We start from the raw sequence: 23619 nt of genomic DNA on the forward strand, positions 1-23619 counted from the left end.
AACTAGCATCTTCTGTTGTGAATGTAATGAAGTTATTGACTCTTGAATTCTTATAAACAGAAAATACCCTGAAGCTATCTCATATTATGAGAAAGCACTTACACTATCAACTAAAAGCTTAAGCACTTATTCTGGCTTGGCGTACACTTACCATTTGCAGGTATTTTAATGTACTTTTAAACACCAGTCATTTCTTTGAAACAATACTTACGTTGATTATCACGTTTTTTCCATTTCCATCTCATTCTTGTCTAGGGGAAATTTTCCGCTGCCATCTCATATTATCACAAGGTAAACACACTACTGAATACGAGAGAACTATACTTATTTCCATAATTTTCTTCTCTGACAGTCGGTGAGCTATACATTTTTCAACTATTTTGTCTATTTTCAGGCCTTGTGGTTGAAAGCTGATGATCAATTTTGTACCGAAATGTTGAACGTAGCTCTCATGGATGAATGTCAGACTGGGGTTGAATCGGTTGATGCAAAGGTTGAGCCCTGCTAGAAATTGGTCAGTTAAATTAACCGCCTTATTCTAGTTCTTGTTGTAATTTATCTGTACTATCATTGTGACGCCTAACACAACTTATAATTTATTCCATGCATCAATAACCAAGAGACTGTTACAATATATTCTTTAAAGGGTCAAATACACTTCTGCTTTTTAATTTCTTGGTATAAACCAACGTAATACGGACAATAGACATTCATAGATAAAGAAATTTTCTTAGTGTGTGAATGGGCAGCTTTGTTTGTCTGCAGTGTTGTCTCCAGTGTCTGTGGTTTTGGTCTCTGATATAGGAGGTCCCTTGAGTAGTCCCCCGAACAGTTCTCCTGGATCATAGTAAATCTCAGTCTCCTCTGCTCTAAGCGATTCATCAACCTGTAGAGAACCTCTAGAAGTAAGTGAATCCTGATGCTAGAGTTTTAACCATTTAAAGATTAGGAGGGACACAAATTCATGCTTCAGACATACCTTTAGAACTCCTAGACCCAGGAACTGAACCATTTCCCCAGTAGGAGCATGACCTTTGAAAGTTCCTTCAAAGTATCCCCAGTGTCTAAACTTGAAGGCGATAACAGGCGGTCCTGAGTACACAGAGAGTACTTCCCATGCAAAGCCGCGTGGTAAAGCAGATCTAAAGGCGTCATGTGATGACTCGAAGCTCTCTTCCTCTGGCTTGTAGTACTGAAACTCTTGAGGCAAAGAGTTCTTGAGCAAAGCATTGTAACTCCCAAGCCTAAGCGTCTCTTCAGCTGATAAACCTTCCCTCCCTAATAAGTAAAACCACGTTAATCCTTTTCTTTTTTGGTAACTATACAGTTTAAGATCATATCGGTTAGGTGGATGTGGTAATTACCATTGACAAAAAGCTTAAATTTCTCGGGATTTATGGTCTTGAAGTCCTGTAAACGGATCTTGTGTGAGAGCTCCATCTCCCATGACTTGATTGCGTTTTGCACAGTCTCTTCTAACGACCCTTCTGGCCACACCTGCGCTCACAATCAAACACGATCAACGAATCAGATTAACATATTTTAGCAAATATCATCATGGTCTTTGTCAATAAATCCCGAGGACCTTGGTCTGGCCTTCTTCAAAGAGCTGATTTACACTATTGAAGTCTGGAGGGCGACCGTACCTCCACTGAACCTTTCCTGCATCTTCAAGGACGGACACAGATCTATACTTATCTCTCTCTTTCCTAGTAGTCATATAAGGATGATGTACAGATACTAATGCTTGCTTGTCTCTTTTATAATCATCTCACAATATATGTTGATATTCAACACAAAGAGTTATGGATAAGTGATCAACCCCGTTTTTGTAACACCACGTAAAGTTGACATTTTGGAAGTTGTTAATTGTCTCAATCACAATTCTAAATTTCATTATCATGAATAAGTTGCAACCAATAACCCACAATTACTTCGTCCTGTCCCAATTGGCTTCTTTTGTATCCAATGACATAATGACATTTCCCAAGACCAGCAAATAAAAAAGCAAACCAATGAGCTTTACGAGAAACTCTTGTGTAACTTTTTTTAAGTTAAGTTTGGTGTATGTCACATCGGATATTATATGGTAATCAAAGCTTCTAGACTTTTTTAAAAATAGAAATTATTGCAGAAACTAGTAAAACCTTTGATTTTTAAAATTAGTTATACTGAATATAGTTAGGACATATAGTCCAACAGCGTGGTGATTTGTGTTAGTCACAAACTCACAATCTAAGCATATTGTTGATAAAGATAAATAAAAATAGGCAAGAGAAAAGAGTTTACATGGGTTCTTTCTTCTTCGAAAAGCTTGTTCACGGTGTCAAAAATCGGAGGACCACCATATCTCCACCGTATGTTTCCCGTTCTTTCATCGTTCAAGATCGATCGGTACTTGTCCGCCGCCAACTTCAGAGACGAACGACCACCCTCTAGAGCATCCGCAGACGAAGACATTTTCGTGAGTTTGCATAGAGTAGAGATTTTAAAGATAATATTAAGACTCTCTACTATTTTATATAGCACCTAGCAAAGTAACCTTTTTTGCATACGACGATGATGTTAGCATAAAAGACAGATGTCACGATTTAGACGGAAATTTCAGAGGAGTCATCATTGCTCGCGGTCGGTTTGGAGGAGTTTTTACTGGCAGGATCGACTTCATAACTCTAAACTCCGTTAAGAAAAAAGAAAAAAAAAAGAAAAAAGAATAAAAAACAAAAAAAGGAAAAATAGAATTTTAACAATCCTTTTTCTATTCTATCTGTTAAGTTAAAGATGGAAACCCTAATGTATATATAAATTATATAACTCTCCTTCTCCGTTTACACTTTGATTAATAACAGAAAACGATTACAGGGTTCTTCAATTCTCAAACCATGCCACCGTCTGCAAACAAGAACGAATCTCTCCGAATCGATGATAGTTTGTCATTCTATCGAGACGTCACGAGAGACTCGTATTCAACCAAACCCTTGGCATTCCCATGCATTGAACCAACCGGTGTTGTATGTTCCCTGTCAACCTAAATCTTTTTTTGTTTTTATCTTTTTTTTTTTATTTTCATCCAATATTTGATTATATCGATGTTTGAAACGTTCTTTAGGGAGCTGGGCTATATAATTCAGGCAACAGTTGTTTCATAGCTTCAGTGTTGCAGTGCTTAACTCACACCGTGCCTCTTCTTGAGAGCCTTCGCTCATACAAAAGTCAAAACCCTTGCAATTGTAAGACTCCAGAGTAAATTTTCAATATTCCTATTTTTTCTCTTCTCTGATTTTAGTCCTCTGTTTCTTCATGGTCTTAATCTTATGGCTCCTTTTTGGGTTTTCAGGTGGCAGCGAGACATTCTGTGTTATGCAGGCTCTGCAAGATCATATTAAGCTTTCTCTCAAGTCTTCAGGATCTTATATAACGACGAATCAGTTTCGTGATAATCTAAATCGTATGTTATCTTCTTCTTTATTTTTTCTCCCTCCTCATACTTTGTTTTTTGGTGAGATTTCTTCATATGGATGGTTTTAACCTTAAGCCACCACAGATTTTTCACCTGACTTTCAGATAAACAACCAAGAAGATGCCTATGAGTTTCTACAGTCGTTTTTGGATAAGTTAGAGAGATGTTTGATTCCGAGAAATAATAGCCCTTCAGGCTCTGTCTCTTCTCAAGATGTCAACATTGTTGATCACGTCTTCGGTGGCCGTCTCATGAGTAGGGTATGACAAGTTAATAATTTATTACCGTACGCTATATTAATCTTACTGTTGCAATTAATTTTCATATTGATTATGTTTCTATCTCTTCCTTTTCAGCTTCATTGCCGCAATTGCAATTCCTTTTCTGACACATTAGAAACCTCTCTTGGATGGAGTCTGGAAATTGAAGATGTTGATAACCTTTTGAACGCGCTAGAGTCTTTTACCCGTGTTGAACAACTCGAGGATCAGTTAACCTGTGATAACTGTAAGAAGAAAGTTTCAAAGGAGAAGCAATTTCAGCTCGATAAATTGCCACTGTTGCAACATTCCACCTGAAGAGATTCAAGAATGATGGACTAATGATGAAGAAGATATCCAAACATGTCGAGTTCCCTTTGGAGTTGGACTTGCTTCCGTACATGAGCGGTAACCTAGATTCCCAAGTAAGTGAACTTTTGGTTCTATAAAATCAATCTTGAGATTTCCATGTCTTAAGTCTTAACATCCTAACAGGTTATACTTTTGTTTCTTTCAGGTTTCTACTAAATACCATCTCTACGCCATTGTGGAGCATCTTGGATATAGAGCATCTTTTGGTCATTACTCCTCTTATGTGAGATCAGCTCCCGAGACATGGCATAAGTTTGATGACGCCAAGGTAGTATGATATAACATTTTTTATTTGATTTGTGGTTTAGTTAGTTAGCTATATAAACAGACCTCTCTGAAGGGTGTTAAATAAATGCAAGTTTTTCTTGGCAGGTCACAAGAATCAGCGAAGATGATGTTCTATCAACAAATGCGTATATGTTATTTTTTGTAAGAGAAGGAACTCCTACGTTTTCTAGTGCTTTCGAAGTGTCGAAACCTTGGTATGAAGCTAGTCCTTTAAATTCTTCACCAAAGTCAGTGCTTGAGACTAGCTGGAGAGAAGAGTACGCATTTGATCACGATAATGAGAGTGGCGATAATTTCAAGTTGCCAACAAAGCCAGTGCTTGGGACTAGCTGCACAGAGAAGTATGCATTTGGTCACGATTATGAGAATAGCGATAATTTCACGTTTTCAACAAAGCCAGTGCTTGAGAGTAGCTGTAGAGACAAGTGTGTATCTGATCACAGTTATGAGAATGTCAGTACTTCCAACAAAGCATGTAACTACCCGGTGGGAGTATCGATCCTGGATGTAAATAATCTAGATTTACGTTGTTATGAGTCTCAGGAACAAGTGTTTCATCCAGCAGACAGTGATAGTAATTCTTACATGAGTGATAATTTCGAGTCACCTAAGGCTGATAAATCATTTGCTGAGATCTCGTCTGACCAGGATGAGCCTAATTTGTCTCCAGAACGCAAAGGTACTATCTCTTTACCATTGATAGCTTTAGTCTTAATTACCGTAAACCTATGGAGGATACTAAGAAAGATAATGTATCCTCAGTTAAGACTAGCTCTAATATAGTGCTTGCTGTTTCTGCAGATCCTAAGGCTAAAGAAATTGCTCTTTCATACCGTAAGAAGATTCCTACATCTCGCTCTTCCGCTTTAGGTCAACCTTATACGATCAAGAAAAGGAAAACATCTAACAGCAGAAGATCGACGAAGGGCAAGATTTCGTCTTACATTTCACAGTATTTTGGTGTGTTATGGGTGGTAGCATTGGAATCAGCTCTGAAGCGCATAGTGAATATATCCAGAATCAAGTCAAATGCATATGTCTCGTTCTTCATGGATCATGTAATACCACATTAGCCTAGCCTATAAACAAACTAGTAGTATGATCTTTAGAATAACTTGTGTGGAATAATCCCTGTTAATATCTTCACATATTTCTAACAAAGAACACATGACATGATCTAAGCGTTGTGTACTTTTAGACGAAGGAGCAAAAGAAACTAGACCTCACTTTCATTAGTTTATCAACATAAACAGAAGCAAAATAAAACGAAAAGATGCAGGGGACAAGCATGTGCTGTTTAGCAATCATACCTTTAAAAGTCCAAAAGAAGCTGGGGAAGAATCCTCTCTAAATGAGTAGCTTCAATCTTTTCCATTCCCTCAGCTTCAGCGATTATAGCAGCTCGCTGCACAGCCTCTGCCAATGCTCATTAGCTAAACCACATGAGTTAAAAGGAGAAAATTGACTAGTTTCTAAAAAAATGCAAACATGGATAGATACTTGACCTGAGACAAAACTCTTGAGAAGTTCACAGCTGAGCTTTAAAGCATTTGCGTTAGCTACATAAACCAATAACCATAAGTATTAAATATCATCCATGTCTCATTTCACAGTTTACATGAGAAAGTAAACAAGGGTACCAGAAGCAAGTCTGTTCTTCTTAGTTGTTCCCAGAGCAACCTGAAGTGAATGTAATTTAGCATCAACAAATGGTATCTTCATCACTTGATGAACGTATCAAAAGGTCATAGCTGTTACAGAATCTAGTGAAATTACGATAATAATTATAATCTTGTGACATGAAATAGAGAATACCTCAGCTTCAGTAGCATCAATGGCATCGCTCCTCTCCCTTTCTGTATAATCGAGCAGAGAAATCAAACAGAGAAGATCAACATAAGAGGAATTAAGCTAAGCTACTCTGAGAAAACATGGAGGTGTACCGCGAAACCTTCGGGCCCAAATGTGCTTGAAAATGGCGTGAATCAAATCCTAATTCAACGAAAACACACAAGGAGGTAAGGATGGAGACAATAATAGAAACGGCGGATGAGAAAGGGAAGACGCGAGCAAAGATTTACAGAATCGAAGGTACTGTTGGCGTCCATGACGCATGTATTAAAAAGGAAGCTTCCTCCCTGGGTTACAAACACCAAAACGTAGACCGCTATGAATAAACTAGAATCATGGAAAATTACTACCAATACATTAAAAATCATATAACAAATTCTACAATTGAAAAAGTTTACAAGCTATATATATATATATACACAGTATACACCTTGAGATGTTGATCCAAAGAAGGCAGCGATTTATTTACAGTGAGGAGGCGACGACGAGCTCCGATGGCGGAGGATTGGAGGAATTTGGAAGACGAAGAAGAAATTAAAGCTCGAGAAGGAAGGAAGAAGAAACTAAAAAATCGAACGGCAACGTTTTGGTGAGTCATGTTAGTAGTAGTAAGCCCAAACCGTTTTGGGCCAAATCGGGCACTGTAATAAGGAATAGGAAATAACAAAAGTAAATAGGAAAAAAGGAAAATTCGAAAATAGGAAATAGGAAAAAGGGAAAATAGAAAAAAAGAAATAGAAAGATCAAATCCTGAGCTGACCGTCATATACCTTTATCTATAAATATAACGATGAATAACGTTTTTGTTTTGGTCACTCTTCTATTAGCGGTCTCTAGAGATTTTAGTTGCACGGGATGGTTGAAGGTCCGTAGGTTGACTTCTCTGAATGTGATTACCATACCTAATTTTGACGATTGTGTTTTCTATACCTTTGTTGATGGAACCTTTTTGATGATTCTCTGTTATATTTCGTTGTACACTATGTGGATCCAAGGTTTCATCATATACCTCATTCAGTTAATTAATACTAAATGAAGTTGATCTGACTTGATTTTCTTCGGGTGATGCGTTTGAGGGCAAATCTGTCACTTAAAGACACTACAGATTCATTAAACGCAACCTTTTTCAAATCCAAGTGAAGAATCACTGATCAAAATATCCGAGCTTAATGCCAGTTATAATTTGTCCACATACATCAATAAAGTTATGTGTACACACATGTTAACTGATTCATAACGATTAATTTGTTATTTGTCCATGTTATAATTGTTTCTAAATCCATACAGGTTATTGTGCAAATAATCTATCTAATAATACTTTTTTTCTGATCATTTATTTATTTTTGTCGACAAAAATATACCACTTTTATAATAAACGTGTGGGGGTAAGATTATAAATGTTATGTAAGATGCATATGTTACGGTCCAATGTGCATATTTATAATAACGAGAATTCAGTTATGCGACCCAACAATTCAATGTGTCGTGTGAAAAACAATGGAATGGGAAAATGCTTTTAACAACTTATACATGACCCAAACGCTAGCTAGGGAGAGTTTTCTCATAAGTTTTGGAAAATATCCAATTTAAATAAAAATTAATTCAACCTATTATTCAACTAAAGTTTAAAAAATTATAATCGGATACTACATGAACTAGACAATCCACGAGCATCATCCAACATGAAAAAGATAACAGAATCTGTGACTAGAGTCCAAACATATGAAATCTAACGGTAAACTAATTCAATCTCTTGTCGTGTTCATATTTTGCCCAAGTATTTTATAGTAATCCTGAAAACGTTAAAAATAATTAGAGAGAGCCGTCAAAAATAATAATATCATTTTCCAATTAGATTTGTTAGTCAATGAGATGAGTCAAACAATAATGCGTACATTTTATTGATTTATTTTTTATGTTTTTAAAAAAAAATAACCGTCGAATCATTGACCTCCTTTGTAACGAAACCTCTGCAAGTCTGCAACCGAATAAAATATCTGGAATTATGAAAAATACAGTCACTCCAGTGATCATCTATATAAGCAGCAATACTCAAAATCATCTTTAGATCTCTAACACCATAATCAGAGAAAAAATAAAAAAAAATTATGACGATTCTTAACCATTAACAAAACCATATATAAGAGCATCTTTATTGATCGGTATTGTTAAAGGTATTCTCACCTAAAAATTAAAAAATAATAATAAACCAAATAAAAAGGTGAGTAACGTTGCTCTAACAAACATCAGAAGAATCGTTGCTCTTTAGTATAACTGTTTATGATTGGTCAATTTTTTAATATTAATTTATTATTTAAATATCTAATACTAATATTCAAAGAAAATAATTAAAATAGTATTTTAAAAATACATTATTTTAAGCAATCTTTGATATTGCTACCGATAATGATGGTCTAACCTTACCGAATTGGTGAAACGCGCGTTTTACACGCTCATTCTGCGCGTGGGCGTTGGCTTCAATTATTTGCCTGTTGTGTGGCACGCGCGATAAGTTGGCCAGACCCGTGAACCAAACGACACCGTTTTAATAAATTGTAGTAATCTATATATATAAAGTTAGCTTTTCTCACTCCTAGTGCAGCCAACTCAGCTCCCACATCAGCCACATCTTCTCTAATTTTATGGGCCTTACAGATTTTAATAAGCCCTTTAAATAATCATACAAATGACAAACTGATCAACTAAATTTCATCTAAAATCTGTAGGCCCAATACTATTTCATTCAAATTTTCTAGACCCATCACTATTTTTAAATCCTATGAATTCAATTTTTTATTTTAAAATAAATTTAAAATATTCATTTAGTGCATAATTTTTTGTTAATTATAATTAATCGAAAGTTTAAACAAAAAATAATTATGTAAAATGAATTAAATGTTTAAATAAGAAAACAATACTATAATTTTTCATTAGTGGTAATAATATAGTTAAATATTTCTATTAAACTGATCATAATTTAAAACTTCAAATATCAAAACAAGGCAACCCAAGCAACACTTTCAAAGAATCAAGGAAACGCAACTACAAATCAGTTAAAATAATTATTTGGCAGCACTTCACAAATCCATCACCAAAGACAAAGACGCAAAGAGATGAACACACATTTAATAAACTAAAAAGATTCAGATATATTAATGTCACAATCAGATAACCGTAACACTAAATTATATGAAAAAGACAACCGAAGAAACAAAAAAAATAACCCGGACTTTATAAAATTACAGCAAGATAAACAAGAAAATTAATTTTCCCTAAAACACAACTCACATCGAATCAAAAAAATCACTCACATGACAAACGAGAAAAAAATTACAACAAATAACAAAAAACAACCGCCTTACAGATTTTAATAAGCCCTAAACAATCATACAAATGACAAACTAATCAACTAAATTTCATCTAAAATCTATAGGCCCAACACTATTTCATTCAAATTCTCTAGACCCATCACTATTTTTAAATCCTATGAATTCAACTTTTTATTTTAAAATAAATTTAAAATATTCATTTAGTGCATATTTTTTGTTAATTATAATTAATCAAAAGTTTAAATAAAAAATAACTATGTAAAATAATTTAAATGTTAAAATATGAAAACAATACTATAATTTTTCATTAGTGGTAATAATATAGTTAAAGATTTCTATTAAACTGATCATAATTTAAAATTTCAAATATCAAAACAAGGAAACCCAAACAACACTTTCAAAGAATCAAGGAAACACAACTAAAAATCAGTTAAAATAATTATTTGGCAGCACTTCACAAATCCATCACCAAAGACAAAGACGCAAAGAGATGAACACACATTTAATAAACTCAAAAGATTCAGATATATGAATGTCACAATCAAATAACCGTAACACAAAATTATATGAAAAAAGACAACCGAAGAAACAAAAAAAAAAACCCCAGACTTTATAAAATTACAACAAGATAAACAAGAAAATTAATTTTCCCTAAAACACAACTCACATCGAATAAAAAAAATCACTCACAGGACAAACGGGAAAAAATTACAACAAATAACACAAAACAACCGCCTTACAGATTTTAATAAGCCCTTTAAACAATCATACAAATGACAAACTGATCAACTAAATTTCATCTAAAATCTGTAGGCCCAACACTATTTCATTCAAATTCTCTAGACCCATCACTATTTTTAAATCCTATGAATTCAATTTTTTTTATTTTAAAATAAATTTAAAATATTCATTTAGTGCATAATTTTGTTAATTATAATTAATCAAAAGTTTAAATAAAAAATAATTATGTAAAATAAATTAAATGTTAAAATAAGAAAACAATACTATAATTTTTCATTAGTGGTAATAATATAGTTAAAGATTTCTATTAAACTGGTCATAATTTAAAATTTCAAATATCAAAACAAGGCAACCTAAGCAACACTTTCAAACAATCAAGGAAACACAACTAGAAATCAGTTAAAATAATTATTTGGCAACACTTCACAAATCCATCACCAAAGACAAAGACGCAAAGAGATGAACACACATTTAATAAACTAAAAAGATTCAGATATATGAATATCACAATCAGATAACCGTAACACAAAATTATATGAAAAAGACAACCGAAGAAACATAAAAAACAACCCGGACTTTATAAAATTACAACAAGATAAACAAGAAAATTAATTTTCCCCAAAACACAACTCACATCGAATAAAAAAAATCACTCACAGGACAAACAGAAAAAATTACAACAAATAACACAAAACAACTCACAACTTAATTAGGAAGAAGCAAACATAATTTCATATAAACAAATTTGCAACCCAATTGACATTCACCTTTAACAAAATCAACAAGGGATAACCAAATATTCCCAATAGATGTGAAGCGAGCAAGGAATCAACCAAATACGCAAACCCCCAAAAAAAATTAAAGGAAAACGATTACGATAGGAATGACTGAAAAAAACGACTACGAGCATCAAAGACATAAGTTCAATCCTCAAACAGACCTCTAGATCGGAAAATTGCTCTTCTCTTATCCGTTCATGAGGACATCGGATTTTGAAAAAGAACAAATCAATTTCAACTCAGTAACATACAAATAATGGTCCAATTAACCCACAAATTATAATCTTTACAGAGAAATTAGGTCTGAATGAAACAAACAAAGTAACCTAGAAAAAAAATTGACAATAAAATCCACAATAAATAACTTATTTATTTTTCTTAATAAATTCCACAATATTTTTCACTCCAAACACTAAAACATTGATTAAAAATTACTCCAACAGTTTACAAAATACATATGAAAATATTAAATAACAATCCAACCACAAAATGGAAAATAATAATAAATTAATGACAACTAACAGTTACAACAAAACAACAACTTCAACTAAACAATGTTAACTTATAATAATAACTTTTTTTAAAAGCATTATAAACACACAATATGATCTCAATTTTTCCTTTAAAAACAGCAAACTAAATTATACTTACTCCAAAACATATTTTTATTAAAATATCCAACAAAACAACATAAGCAACCAAAATTAAATACAAAAACAAACGTAAAGATGAATTTACAAAAACCAAAAAAAAGTATACACAACAAAATTCGGAATACACCTTCATCTAACTACCGCGCGTAGCGCGGATCGATTGCTAGTAGCAGATAAAATAGGCCTGGCGTGGCTATTTTCTTCTCGGAGTTAATGCGGTTGATTTTGGTTGTATTGTCTTTTGATTTAGGGTAAATTTGGTTGATTAGCTTATGATTAAGGTGGAGCCCATCAATATTTGCTTTGAGCCCATTAAGCTGGAATCCATCAATATAAAACAAACCCTAAAAAGTTCGCCACGGTCATCATTACTTTACCCCCGACGATCTCTGATCGGTTGCGTCTCCCTCGTTACTATCTGTCATCGTATTCGCATCGCGCCGCAGGTACTGTTCATATCGTTTTTCGTCTCAAGATATCGTATTCTATTGTGTTGTCAAAATATTGCTGAGATCTCTAAACAAAAGCGTCACGATCACAAAGGACTGAGAAAATCACATGGATTTGATAAGCCAATTGCCTGAGGATTTGCTACTTCAGATACTCTTAAAACTTGCTACGAGGGATTCTGTTAGAACCAGTGTCTTGTCGACGAGCTGGAGATATCTTTGGCAAACTGTTCCTGGATTGGACCTCTACGTGGGTAACTTTAGCTACAATGATGAGTTAGAGGGTTTCGTCAACAGGTTTCTAGATTTGGATAATAAGAAACCACTACTCATAAACCAATTCAAGTTGGAATTTGACGGCGGGCAATATGAGACTGAAGGATCCAATATCATCAACAAGTGGGTCAACTCAGTGGTTGCTCGTGGAGTTCAACATCTTGTGCTTATTGCTTATTATATGCCTTTTTATAGATGGAATGATGACTATCCCATAATGCTTCCGGGAAGCATTTCTATGTGTGAGACGTTGGTACACTTGGAGCTGGTCAACCTAGGCATACATAGTCATGACTCCGTTTCTCTACCTCGTCTCGAGACAATGCATTTAAAATCGGTTTGGTTTTCGAGTGATGCGGCTCTTGAAAGGCTTATCTCATCCTCCCCACTTCTTCAAGATTTGAACATTGAAGAAATTTGGAATGTGGAATGTTTACGAGTGCGGTCTCAGACACTAAGTAGCTTAAATTTGAACGTGCCTGGTCAAATAACTGGTCAAATAACTGGGGTAGCGATTGATGCTCCCAGACTTAAGTGTCTGAGTCTCGAAATCCGCCAGTTTATAGACCTTGTGCTGAATAATGTATGTTCTCCGATCATAGTGTCTTTTAATAACTCTTCTTTCATCGAAAGCGTTTTTAACTCATCAACGATGAAAACATTACCTACATATCTCGCTTGGATATCGAAGGTCAAAAATCTTAGCCTCGATTGCTCTATCCTAAAGGTATGTATATATTTGTAAATATAATATTCATCTTGAAATACTCTGTCTCGAGAACTTATTACTAATGTTCTTTTTTTCTTTCTTCTTGGTTTTTGCTAGGCCATGTGTGCTTACTCGAAACTCCAACCACTGCCTGAGTTCTCTAACTTGACCCATTTGAAAGTTCGATTTCTTCACTCTGTTGAGTTGTTAGCAACGTTGCTCGCAAGTTGTCCAAACCTAAAATCTTTACAGTTGGTGGTAATTTATCTTTACAAGGAACTCTTGAGTTCTTTTTGCCCAATTACTTAACTAAACTATGCATTCTCATTACGTTTTTCCTTTCTTGTCGTTCACTATATGTAGTCGATTTACGGTTACCTAGATGAAGTGGACACCTCAAGCTCACATGTTCCTAAGTGTCTCCTAACATCGCTCGAGATTGTTAAGATAGTCAGCTTGAGTGAAGATGAGGTCGCAACTGAGCTTGTCAAATACATCTTGGGGAATGCAGCAGTTCTCAAGGAGCTTAATCTTAAATTCTATTATTGGGAAGGAGCCAAATGCAGGCTGCAATTTGTCGAGAAAATACTTGCGCTTCCAAAGCGTTCTTCGGTTTGCCAAGTCACATGTGCCTAAGTGTCTGCCTACATCACTCGATTCTGTTGAAGCTGAACTTGTCGAATACATCTTATGGAATGCACCAGGTCTCATGAATTTTTGTTCCCATTGTCGGGGATCTGAAGACATATACCAAGTTGTCAAGCAAATTAATATGTTTCCAAGACGATCTCCGGGCTTGTTGAGTATTGAAGCTGTTTTCTTGAGCAAACCCAAGTGTAAACCTAATTATGCTTCTTATTAGATGTTTCGAGGTTCCATACTTGTTCCGATTAGACTTTGTAACATTTAAAATTATATTATTTGTTATGTGATTGGTAAATCCAAGATGCCGTGATATTATTGATAACGTAGAAAACGATACATTTGGGTTTGTATGCACAGAACACTTGATTTCAGACCATCTATTATGCCTCTCTTTTCCTCGCACGCAGGATAACTATTGGAGGCCGCACTTTACTGAACCACGCAGATCAACTTGGAACTGCTACATGCATTTTTGTTTGTAGATTTTCCTTTGAATGTGTATGGGACACTCTTCACTTCAAGTCACTCGAATCACTTTCATTTTTAATTTGAATCAGAATCATTGATCATTTCGTTTCTTCTAATTCTTATACTGTGCAGCAGCAGCAGATCCGAGATTGTTTTGAAAAATGGATAAGTTTCATAACCAAAAATTTGTCATCTTAATCTGATTCACGAGTATCAAGCCAACCACAGGAGAAGGTGGTCTTATTTGCGCATTGCCAAACAGTTGCAGGTGAGTTATCTTATTCAACTACCTTTTCACAACCTTTTGTTTCGTCACTTCTTTTTCTTTGTTTTTTTTTTTGTCACTGCTAATTTTGAGGCCTGCTTTTTTTTTTTCTTTCTCAGGCGTCTGCCCTTCATCTCCGAACCTGGTGAAACCTATTCCGTAAGAGGGATGATGCAAAGTCATGGTTCTGTATCTATCCAGAGTATCTATCTATGGTCCAATTACTCGGCAAGATTTGTTCTCAGACCTTTATTTTTATTATGCCAAATCCTCTTCTCTTTCTCACATTGACTATCACCTGAGGATTTTGTTCTCTCACTCTCTCAGGTTCCGAGCCAGCCAAGCAATGGCCAAGGAGATGGCCTTGTTAGCCTTCAAACTGGCTCTTAAGCTCTCGAAACAAGCATGTGCCAAGACGACACGGAGAACACTCTTCACCGGCGGAGCAGCTGATCAAGATCATTGACAAGAACATACGAAATCGTTTGACACAATGAAAGGGGAAGAAGAGAGCATTCAAATCTGGTTTGCTGCAAAATTTTATTAAACTTGTTTGAATGGTTTAGAGCAAAGTAACACAATTTCTTTTGTAAAACGTTTATTTTTCTTTTGAATATAATTTAGCATTAAATTCAAAAAAAAAAAAACAAGCATGTGCTGTTTAGCAATGATACCTTAAAAGTCCAAAAGAAGCTGGGGAAGAATCCTCTCTAAATGAGTGACTTCCAGGCACCACTATATCGTAGATATTGCTAATAACAATGACGCTGATGTTTTAAAAAAAACAATGAAGCTGATCAGTTGATGTAGACAACAAGGAAGTTTCAAACTTTGTGATGACAAAGAAAGCTGGATTAAGGTATAACCAATAGCCATGATTAAGTAGAATGCATTTAACAGTTAAGAACCTATAGTCTTAGGTTCTCTAGGATGAGTCAAACAACCAAGATTTAAAACTAATTAGGAAAAGTGTTATTCTGCACAATTAAACTAACATAAAAAAAATTAAAATGCTAGAGAGAAACAGGAGGAATCCAGAACGGGCAAGCAAATACTGGTCCTGGCAAACCTTCGACATTGAAGTAATGGGCAGTTTTTGCAGCGAGATCATAAACACCAAAGCCGTAACCCATGAAATAGATAGAATTAGGCTTGAGACCAGGGCATGAGCTGGCCTGAACACAAAAAGGTTCATTTTCTGCAAGGAAAATGCAAAGATCTCCAATGTCCTCTGTGTAACACATGCGTCGTTCTCCTCCGCCTTTGCTTGTCTCTTCCTCTCTGAAGACCATGAACCGCTTTGTATTGTAGTAGATCGTTTCTTTCTCATTGAACACACACGGAAAGCTCTCTCCAAACCTGTAAGCAGGAATCAGGAGGTTTTCAGCATTGAACAGTTATAATTTTTATACTTCTCTAAGAGATTTTTATATATACCACTTCACGAAGAAACATTCGCCCGAGGGGGCCTCCACTAAGTGTTCAGTCTTGGCACACGACTCCAATAGCTGCCACTCGGACTGCCAAAACTTGGGAATGTTGTAAAACCGCAACTCGTGGAACTTTGGGTAGTCCCAGTTCTTGGAATGGATATACCAGGAAGCCAAGAAGCGGCTTCCTGGAGCAAGCATGTAGAACGTTTGATCTTTCTTCGAGTACGTGAGACTCGAGTTGTGGAAGTAGTTGAAAGGTGTTATGATGTTAGTCCACTCTGAATCCCTAGAGGGTACACAAAGACTCAACTGAAATCCCATAAACTTGACAGCAACTACACAGTCCTCTGCCTCTTGGTCGGGGGAACAGGACATTGCCACGTTTTTCACGGATTCCAATTTGAGATCGGGTAGAGAACACAAAGGAGGTAGAGTCATGATCTTAGGGGATGATTTGGATGATGAAGAGAGAAAAAAGTCGGACATGCGTACAACAGAGTTGTCGTGTTTGTCCATGAAAAGTCCCCAACCATTGGATATTCCCACCAAGTCCAACGTCCAGAGCTCCTCCGGGAGTGATTTATCTAAAATTTTGACCGACTCTTCCTTGAGTGGGTTGTACAAGTCGAGAGCTACATTCTTGTTGGGAGTACTGGGACCGTCTTCTTTATCCCAAACGCCGAGGGTCAGATAGGGCGGGGTTTGCGACAACCTAACACTCTGGTTTTTCTACAAACCATAAAGAACTAGTCAGAGACGATCAGAATCCAAATATAAATAAACAGAAAAGAGAATGACAGTAGTACAAAATGAGTACGTAGCTTACGAGGGCATCTTTAGGTTTCCTGAGATAGAGCTTCGAGAGATGTCTAAGAAGCGTAGACATTGTCGCGCATATTTTTTTCACAAGAACCCTAATTTAAAGCCTATATATAGCCTATATATATATATATATGCACACTATATATCGCATCAAATATTTCTGAATAATTCTAACATATCCGAATCTTAGATATTTCAACTTTTTCATTTTCTTTGGCAAAATAATTTCATCGAAAACGACATACTGTATATGTAAGTACATAAATCCTACTAATGTTTTTTTTTTTTTAATTAACACTTATATGTTGATAAGCTGGAAATATATTTTCGAATCTAACCTAGAAGTGGTTAAAATTACATTGAAAATACCATAAGAGAAGAGAAACTAAGGAACCAATTTGTTAATGTCATTAAAATATAATTAACAATTAAAATATCTAACAGATTCGGATATTCAAACACCAAATAAACCAAGATAAAATAACCACAACCAAAGGAAATCATAAAGAGTATTAGATTCTGAATTTCACTAGTGTGTTCGTTTCAAAATCTTAGCTACATTGTGAGTTCGTTAAACAAAGGTAACATGTGTGCTTTGTGGATATCAGAAGGTGGCTAAAAACACGAAGAGAAGAATAAAAACTAAAGAAAAAATATATACTAGCCTAATTTTGGAGCCAGAAAGGGGTGGTGGTGGATAGGAAATTTTCGGGATGGATGGTGGAAGTGGCAAGATTGCAAACTCCCATATCCTCGAAGCCAACGAAATAAAGAGAGTTAGGGGTGAGGCCAGAGTACAAGCTTGCAGGGAGACATAACGGCTCGGACTTGGACAAAAAAATGCACAGATCCCCAATGTCTTCAGTGTAACAAGCATTTCCTTCCTCGTCTATCTTGAACACCATAAAACGCTTGGTTTGCACTTTGGCTAAATTGCTATTGCTTCCGGTGTACCATTTAATCAGAAAGGATTCACCTGTGGGCGACTCCACCAAGTCTTCCCTCCTAACACATGAATCCAAAAGTTCCCACTCGGATTGCATCAACTTGGGAAGGTTGCAAAACCGCAACTGGTTCAGTTTAGGGTTATGCCTGTGCTTGTGGAGATCCCATGATCCCGTGTAATGGCCTCCAGAAGCGGGCATGCAGAACATTTGATCTCTTCTGGAATACATGACACGAGAGGTGAAAAAGCCAATTGGGGTTCTGATGTTGACCCATTTTGAACCGTTACAGGGCCTACATAAACTGAGTTGAGGTCCCAAGAACTTGACAGCCACAACACAGTCATCTTGTTCAGGAGAAGAGGACATGACCACGTTAGTGACAAGTTGGGTTTGGCAATCAGGTAGAGTGACAAGAGGAGGCAGTGAAATATGTTTTGGGGATGAATCCAATGCAGTTGTGGGGTTAAAATCATCTTGGAGAGACATGGTAGCATCACGGGCGTTCAGAGAAGCTACCCAACCACGGGATGATCCAATCCTTCCCATTACCTCCAGCAACTCCATAGCTACTAGTTTTTCCGAAACCTTAACATCACCTTTACAAGGATCATAATACTTGAGATTCCCCACACATTCACCCTTGAAACTAACTCCACAAAAATCGCCGCCGACGATGAGATAAGGCTGATTTTGGGATAGAGAAGATGAGAACCGACGGCTCTGGTAGCAGCTTACGAGCGCCTCTCTCCTGAAATGTCTGAGAAGCATAGACATTGTGAAAACGATTTTTTTTTTTTCCTTTTTTCCTGTGAGAAAAGTCTTTACAAATCCTGAATATATTTTGATCTACGGTGTATCTATTTATAAGCGGACGACACACGCCGTTTTAACCCTAATCGACTCCCATCAGCGTTGAAAGGAAATTTACCCTAGGCCGGCCAACTATTAAATTAGGATAACCCGTCCAATAACTGAGCCGGCCCATGCAATTTCAGGTATGAGTTACGCCTTCAATAATTTAAAATTTATGAATTCATTGTAAGATAAGTTTTTCTTATTTAAATATTTTATTTGCTTTGAAAAAATAACTGGTAACGCTGGAATGCATGATCATACCAGTGTTTGAGATTGTAAGTAAACATTCAAATATCCAAGCACGCACACACACGCACATATTACACATTTACACTGTATACATCACATGACACTAGATGCACAAGTGCTTTAATGGATCTTGTACACAAGTGGCTACTTGGTTTCCAAGGGAAGGAAAAGATTGATGAACATTTCGGTGTCAAATAAATACAGTTTCGTCAAATAACAAACGATATAATTAATTAAAGCCAAGCAAACTTGTCTTTTGTCAAGGAATCGCAGGTGTCCCTTTCTTACCTCAACACATCTTCTGAGTGCAAAGTAAAAAAAAAAAAACATTAAAAAGGACAAAGTTTAAGAACAAAGCTGTCAAGCTTAATCATAGTATTTATCTTGTTTTGTTATTATTGGGGTTAAATTATGTACTTTATGATATATGACAGGTAGGAAACGTAAACTAAATTATTGGATTAAATTTTCAAAAAAACCACTATAATGTTATTACGTAAATTGGATTTTTCAGCTCAACAAAGAAAGCTAGATGTAAAAAAAAAAAAAAAAAAAAAAGTGGTCGATACATTAGCTTAAATGATAAACGAATTAAATGTAGCTTAATGATACCTAGGCTCCGCGCGTGTAAAACAATAAATTATTCGCTACGGCAAATTTTATTGTCATCCGTATCACCATTAAAAAAATACCCAGAGTTTGTAAACAAACCACGCGGAGTAAAAATCTATTGCATGTACATTTGTCATCCGTATCACCATTAAAAAAATACCCAGAGTTTGTAAACAAACCACGCGGAGTAAAAATCTATTGCATGTACATATCACTTTGGTGAGCTTTATTATTGTAGAGGTCCTAGAGGACGCTCGACATCCCAATTCCGCGAATGAAAAAGAACGAGATAGGTTGAGGGCAAATCTGTCACTTAAAACACTACAGATTCATTAAACGCAACATTTTTCAAATCCAAGTGAAGAATCACTGATCAAAATATCCGAGCTCCTAATAACTTAAGGCCAGTTAAAATTTGTCCACATACATCAATCAATATTTTATAGTGATCCTGAAAACGTTAAAAATTTTAGAGAGAGCCGTTTTATTGATTTATTTTTAATATTTTTAAAATAAAAAAAAAAAAGGAAATAACCGTCAAATCTAACAACCTCCTCTTGTAACGAAACCTCTAACGATCACTCCAGACTCCAGTGATCATATATAAGCAGCACTAATCTTAATAATCAGAGAAAAAAAAAAACAAAAAAGCATGACGATTCTTAACCGTGCCAAGCGAGCTTTTCTCAAGATGCTGGGTTCAGCTACCAAATCGACGGCGCTGATGAAGCTCGCTGCTGAGAAGACCGCCGCAATAATGCGACCGGACGTTCCCCCAGAGGTTCGCAGCTGCGGCTACCGGTCATTCACGTTCACCGTCTTTCAGAAGACGTATCTCATTAAAGAGAAGAGTAGTACGGTAACTTCCTTCGTAAGGCTTACTTCTCGAGGCGAGCGTGTCATGATCGAGTTCGATCGGGAGAATGAGAAGATGAAGAACAACAACAAGAAGAGAGGTGATGTAGGCGCGCTGAAGAATAAAAAGAAGAGAGAGGATGAAGAGTCGGAGAAGGAGAATTAGAAAGAGAAGGACGAGTAAATGAACAACGATGAAGATGATTGCTTTTATACTTTTCTTTTTTTTTTTCTTTTCTTTTTCAATAATTGCTTTTAGAAAAAAGAAAAGCAAAAGATTTCCACTGTAGTATACTATCATCACTTCTTCACTGAATATAATACTAATAAATAAATAAAAAAGTTACCACTTCGCTCTAATCAAATCTTTTTTTTCTTTCCGGCGATGCCGTTTCGCCGTCTTATGCTCCCCTCTCCGTCTCAGAGATCTATTCGGGTCTTATTTGCCTGTGTTTGTGAAGAATCTGCCTTAGTTTTTATTTTATTTTATTTTATTTACATCCGACTTTGCTTCCGTGTTTTCGAATCTGGGTTTAAATCCTAAAATCCCTATTTGTTTTGAGTTTCTTGGGTTTATATCGCTAAGAGGATACAATGCAATTCGGATCCATCAAAGTTCTTTTTGTTTCTATCTGACATTAAGCTCTTTTTCTTGGTCGCCATTACCGACGCGCCTTTCACCTTTTCAACGCCTCTAAGATTGTCCTCCGAGATCTTCGATTCCGTTACCTCGCCGCCAAGTGCCTCGTAATTCCGATTTCTCCCTTCTTCTTCTATCTAATTATCTATTTCTCGTGGGATTGTTTCGCTTGAATGGAGTGGTTTTAGGGTTTATCGGGTAAATTTCTGTGTGTGTGTTTCAGGAGGAATTGAAGGAATGGGATCAGTGCCTCTTGATGCTTGGTGATGCTAAGGTTGATGAAGATGGAATTGTCTATGATGCCAAAGATGGTAGCGTCATAGATTAATGTAAGTTAGATTTTTTTTTTTTACTCTATTCAAATGTATAATACTTTATTCTATATGTACTGCAGCTAGTATTATACTATTATGTAGACGACTTTAGAAGGTTTAGTAAGTGAATTTTTTCTTGGAATAACAATTAAGTGGTCTGACTACTATATACTGTTTCTCCACTATACCATCTGAGGTTGAAGGTTTTGCAAGTGACTGCACTGATATATGGGGGGTTGTCTTTTGCAGATTTCTTCGGCAATATGCTTCTTAAGAGGGAAAGCATATGGAGCTTTACAAAACCGTTCTCAGGCTCGACAATGGTCAGTGAGCCTTCTTTCACTTATCTTTCTTGTTCAGCGGATCATTTGCATTTTGATGATTTTGAGAGACTGATCTTATTAATTTAGTGGTGTAACATAATCTGAGCATATGTATATAAGTTTCTCTGAACTGCTAGTAGGAAATATTAGGATCTTGTGTGTAATCTGGCTGATCCATCTATTATGATTGAGTGGTGTGTGGGAATCTTGAACTTCATATTCATTTAACTCATTCGTTTCGGTTGAGTTTGCAGGTACAAAGCTGCTATTAAGGCTGATCCTCTGTGCTATGAGGTACTACTAGCGCCCTAGTCAATTGCTGCATGTTATTTTTAGTTACCATGGAAGTTGCAGACCTAATGTGGGAAGATAAAATTCTCTTAATCACTGTATAGTATTAAAAACCCCGATGTAGCTCTTGTAGATATCAGAAAACTTTACATGGACGTGATTTCTGTAATCTATCCTTTCAGGCTTTGGAATGCCTTATAAAAAGTCATATGCTTACATCTGAAGAAGGTGAGTTATAGTTTTAAGCTTTTTCATTTTTCTTTATTTTATCGTCTTATTTGTTTCATGGCGTTGTCGTTTACATGACTAGAAGTTAACTGAGACTTTGATTACTTGAAATTCAGAATCGAGTCTGCTTTCTTCACTGCAATTTAGTCCAGAAGACGGATGGCTCTCTTCTTTCTATTCATGCTTGATAAAGAAGGTAAACATTTCTATGTTGTAAGGTGTTGATCCGATTTGTGTCAATAGATACGTAGCACTTATATTTGGAATTTGCTTGCTGATTCTCTATTCTGCTAATTTCTTTTGGCTAGCATCTTTTCTTCTTCTTCTTTATACTTACTACTTCTTCATGTCCAGTATGACCAACAGAGCACGATAGATGCTAAGTTCAAGAAGCTTGAAAACGAAAGTGGTAGTGTCTCTGGATCATCGATGATCACATTGGCTAATAACACTGATCTGTTGGCCTGTAAAGCTCAGTACTACCATCAATGCTGTGAATATCAGAAGTGTTTCGAACTAACCTCTGCGTAAGTTGTATATTACTGCTGATGCTAAATTTTGAGCAATATGAAACTTGAATGATTCTAGCATTGTGATTCTCTTTTGGTCTTATTTGACAGACTCCTTGAAAAAGATCCTTTTCATTTGAAGTGTACCTTGGTACATTTGGCCGCTGCCATGGAACTTGGTAATTCAAATGAGCTCTATCTAATGGCGTGCAATTTAGTAAAAGACTACCCTTCAAAGTGAGTATGAAATTCATTTTCTATATGGCCAGTGCGTGAGCATGTCAATATAGTTCTTATGATTTTATCCCAATCCTAGCTAGGATAGTTAATCTGTTTATGGTTCAGCTTGTCAAGACCATGAATCAACTTCAAGAGCATGTTTTTTTGGTGGAATGTGTTTTATGTACTTGGTCTCGTTGAACATGTGAAATTGATTTCACGTTTTTGTGTATGAGTCAAAGTTTCATAATTCCTTTGCTTGATGCTCTGTGGTATAAATACTCCTGCGTGGTTTTGTAGGGCGTTGTCATGGTTTGCGGTGGGTTGTTACTACTATTGTATCAAAAAGTATGCTGAAGCTCGGCGGTACTTTAGGTAATGCCTTGATCTATCAATTCATGCCCCACATCTAATCTTTACTCTTCGCTCTGTTATTCTCTCTATCAACAGTCTTCCTGATGTGTATGTCACAACTCATCTTCTGTCTTATCATCGATTCAATTTTACTTGCTTTCGTTGTGTTCGTTTATAACATAAATCTGCTTTGTTTTATCTTTGCTGGGTCGTCTCAGTCTGCTCAGTCTGATTTTGGAAACCAAGCTAATTATTTGTTTAAGGTGCAGAGCATACTTCAGTTCTTTGCTTAAAATTTTATCTTAGTATATGTCTTGTGAATAATGTTTTCTGATGATGATTTCAATTGCAGCTTGCTGCTTATGGCGCGACGTGGTTCTGGAGAAAGGTACATTTGATCATTATAGCATGATGACAAAGTAA

At 35.9% G+C, this 23619-nt stretch overlaps 4 protein-coding genes, 1 long non-coding RNA gene and 1 pseudogene across 7 annotated transcripts in view; 4 read left to right on the top strand and 2 right to left on the bottom strand.

Moving 5' to 3' along the window:
* Positions 1-634, top strand: part of LOC104714157 (anaphase-promoting complex subunit 6-like) — a 5098-nt gene extending 4464 nt beyond the window's left edge. Inside the window, exons 15-16 of the mRNA XM_010431416.2 lie at positions 256-291; positions 395-634. Coding sequence (XP_010429718.1) covers positions 256-291; positions 395-508 — 150 coding nt within the window. The 3' untranslated portion in view covers positions 509-634. The remainder of the gene's footprint in view (positions 1-255; positions 292-394) is intronic.
* Positions 581-2501, bottom strand: LOC104714156 (pathogen-related protein-like). Of its 2 annotated transcripts, none has more exons than XM_010431414.2 (4): positions 2290-2501; positions 1365-1497; positions 980-1278; positions 581-886 (listed from the first exon to the last, which is right to left on the bottom strand). In XM_010431414.2, exons 1-4 carry the CDS (start codon positions 2458-2460, stop codon positions 731-733), a joined length of 759 nt encoding a protein of 252 aa, XP_010429716.1. In that variant the 5' UTR covers positions 2461-2501; the 3' UTR covers positions 581-730. The 2 variants fall into 2 exon arrangements, with proteins under 2 accessions (XP_010429716.1, XP_010429717.1); XM_010431415.2 differs by lacking the exon at positions 2290-2501 and adding an exon at positions 1586-1810.
* Positions 2517-15267, top strand: LOC104715971 (annotated as a pseudogene).
* On the bottom strand, positions 4424-6788 carry LOC104714155 (centromere protein X-like). 2 transcript variants are annotated; one of them, XM_010431413.2, is made up of 8 exons: positions 6662-6788; positions 6462-6518; positions 6324-6372; positions 6196-6236; positions 6021-6060; positions 5886-5939; positions 5691-5796; positions 4424-4709 (listed from the first exon to the last, which is right to left on the bottom strand). In XM_010431413.2, the coding sequence occupies exons 2-7, from the start codon at positions 6486-6488 to the stop codon at positions 5693-5695; spliced, it is 315 nt and encodes a 104-aa protein (XP_010429715.1). In that variant the 5' UTR covers positions 6489-6518; positions 6662-6788; the 3' UTR covers positions 4424-4709; positions 5691-5692. The 2 variants fall into 2 exon arrangements, with proteins under 2 accessions (XP_010429715.1, XP_010429714.1); XM_010431412.2 differs by lacking the exon at positions 4424-4709 and having other exon boundaries at positions 5463-5796.
* On the top strand, positions 12292-14031 carry LOC104715972 (putative F-box/FBD/LRR-repeat protein At1g78840). The gene is made up of 3 exons (XM_010433334.2): positions 12292-13185; positions 13285-13422; positions 13531-14031. Exons 1-3 carry the CDS (start codon positions 12292-12294, stop codon positions 13801-13803), a joined length of 1305 nt encoding a protein of 434 aa, XP_010431636.1. The 3' UTR covers positions 13804-14031.
* On the top strand, positions 20662-22080 carry LOC104714154. The gene is made up of 5 exons (XR_755727.2): positions 20662-21065; positions 21182-21287; positions 21522-21595; positions 21850-21889; positions 22069-22080. It is a non-coding gene; the product is annotated as an uncharacterized LOC104714154 (long non-coding RNA).

Source organism: Camelina sativa, chromosome 9 (genome assembly GCF_000633955.1).
Source record: "Camelina sativa cultivar DH55 chromosome 9, Cs, whole genome shotgun sequence".
In the NCBI taxonomy this organism is placed as follows: Eukaryota; Viridiplantae; Streptophyta; class Magnoliopsida; order Brassicales; family Brassicaceae; genus Camelina; species Camelina sativa.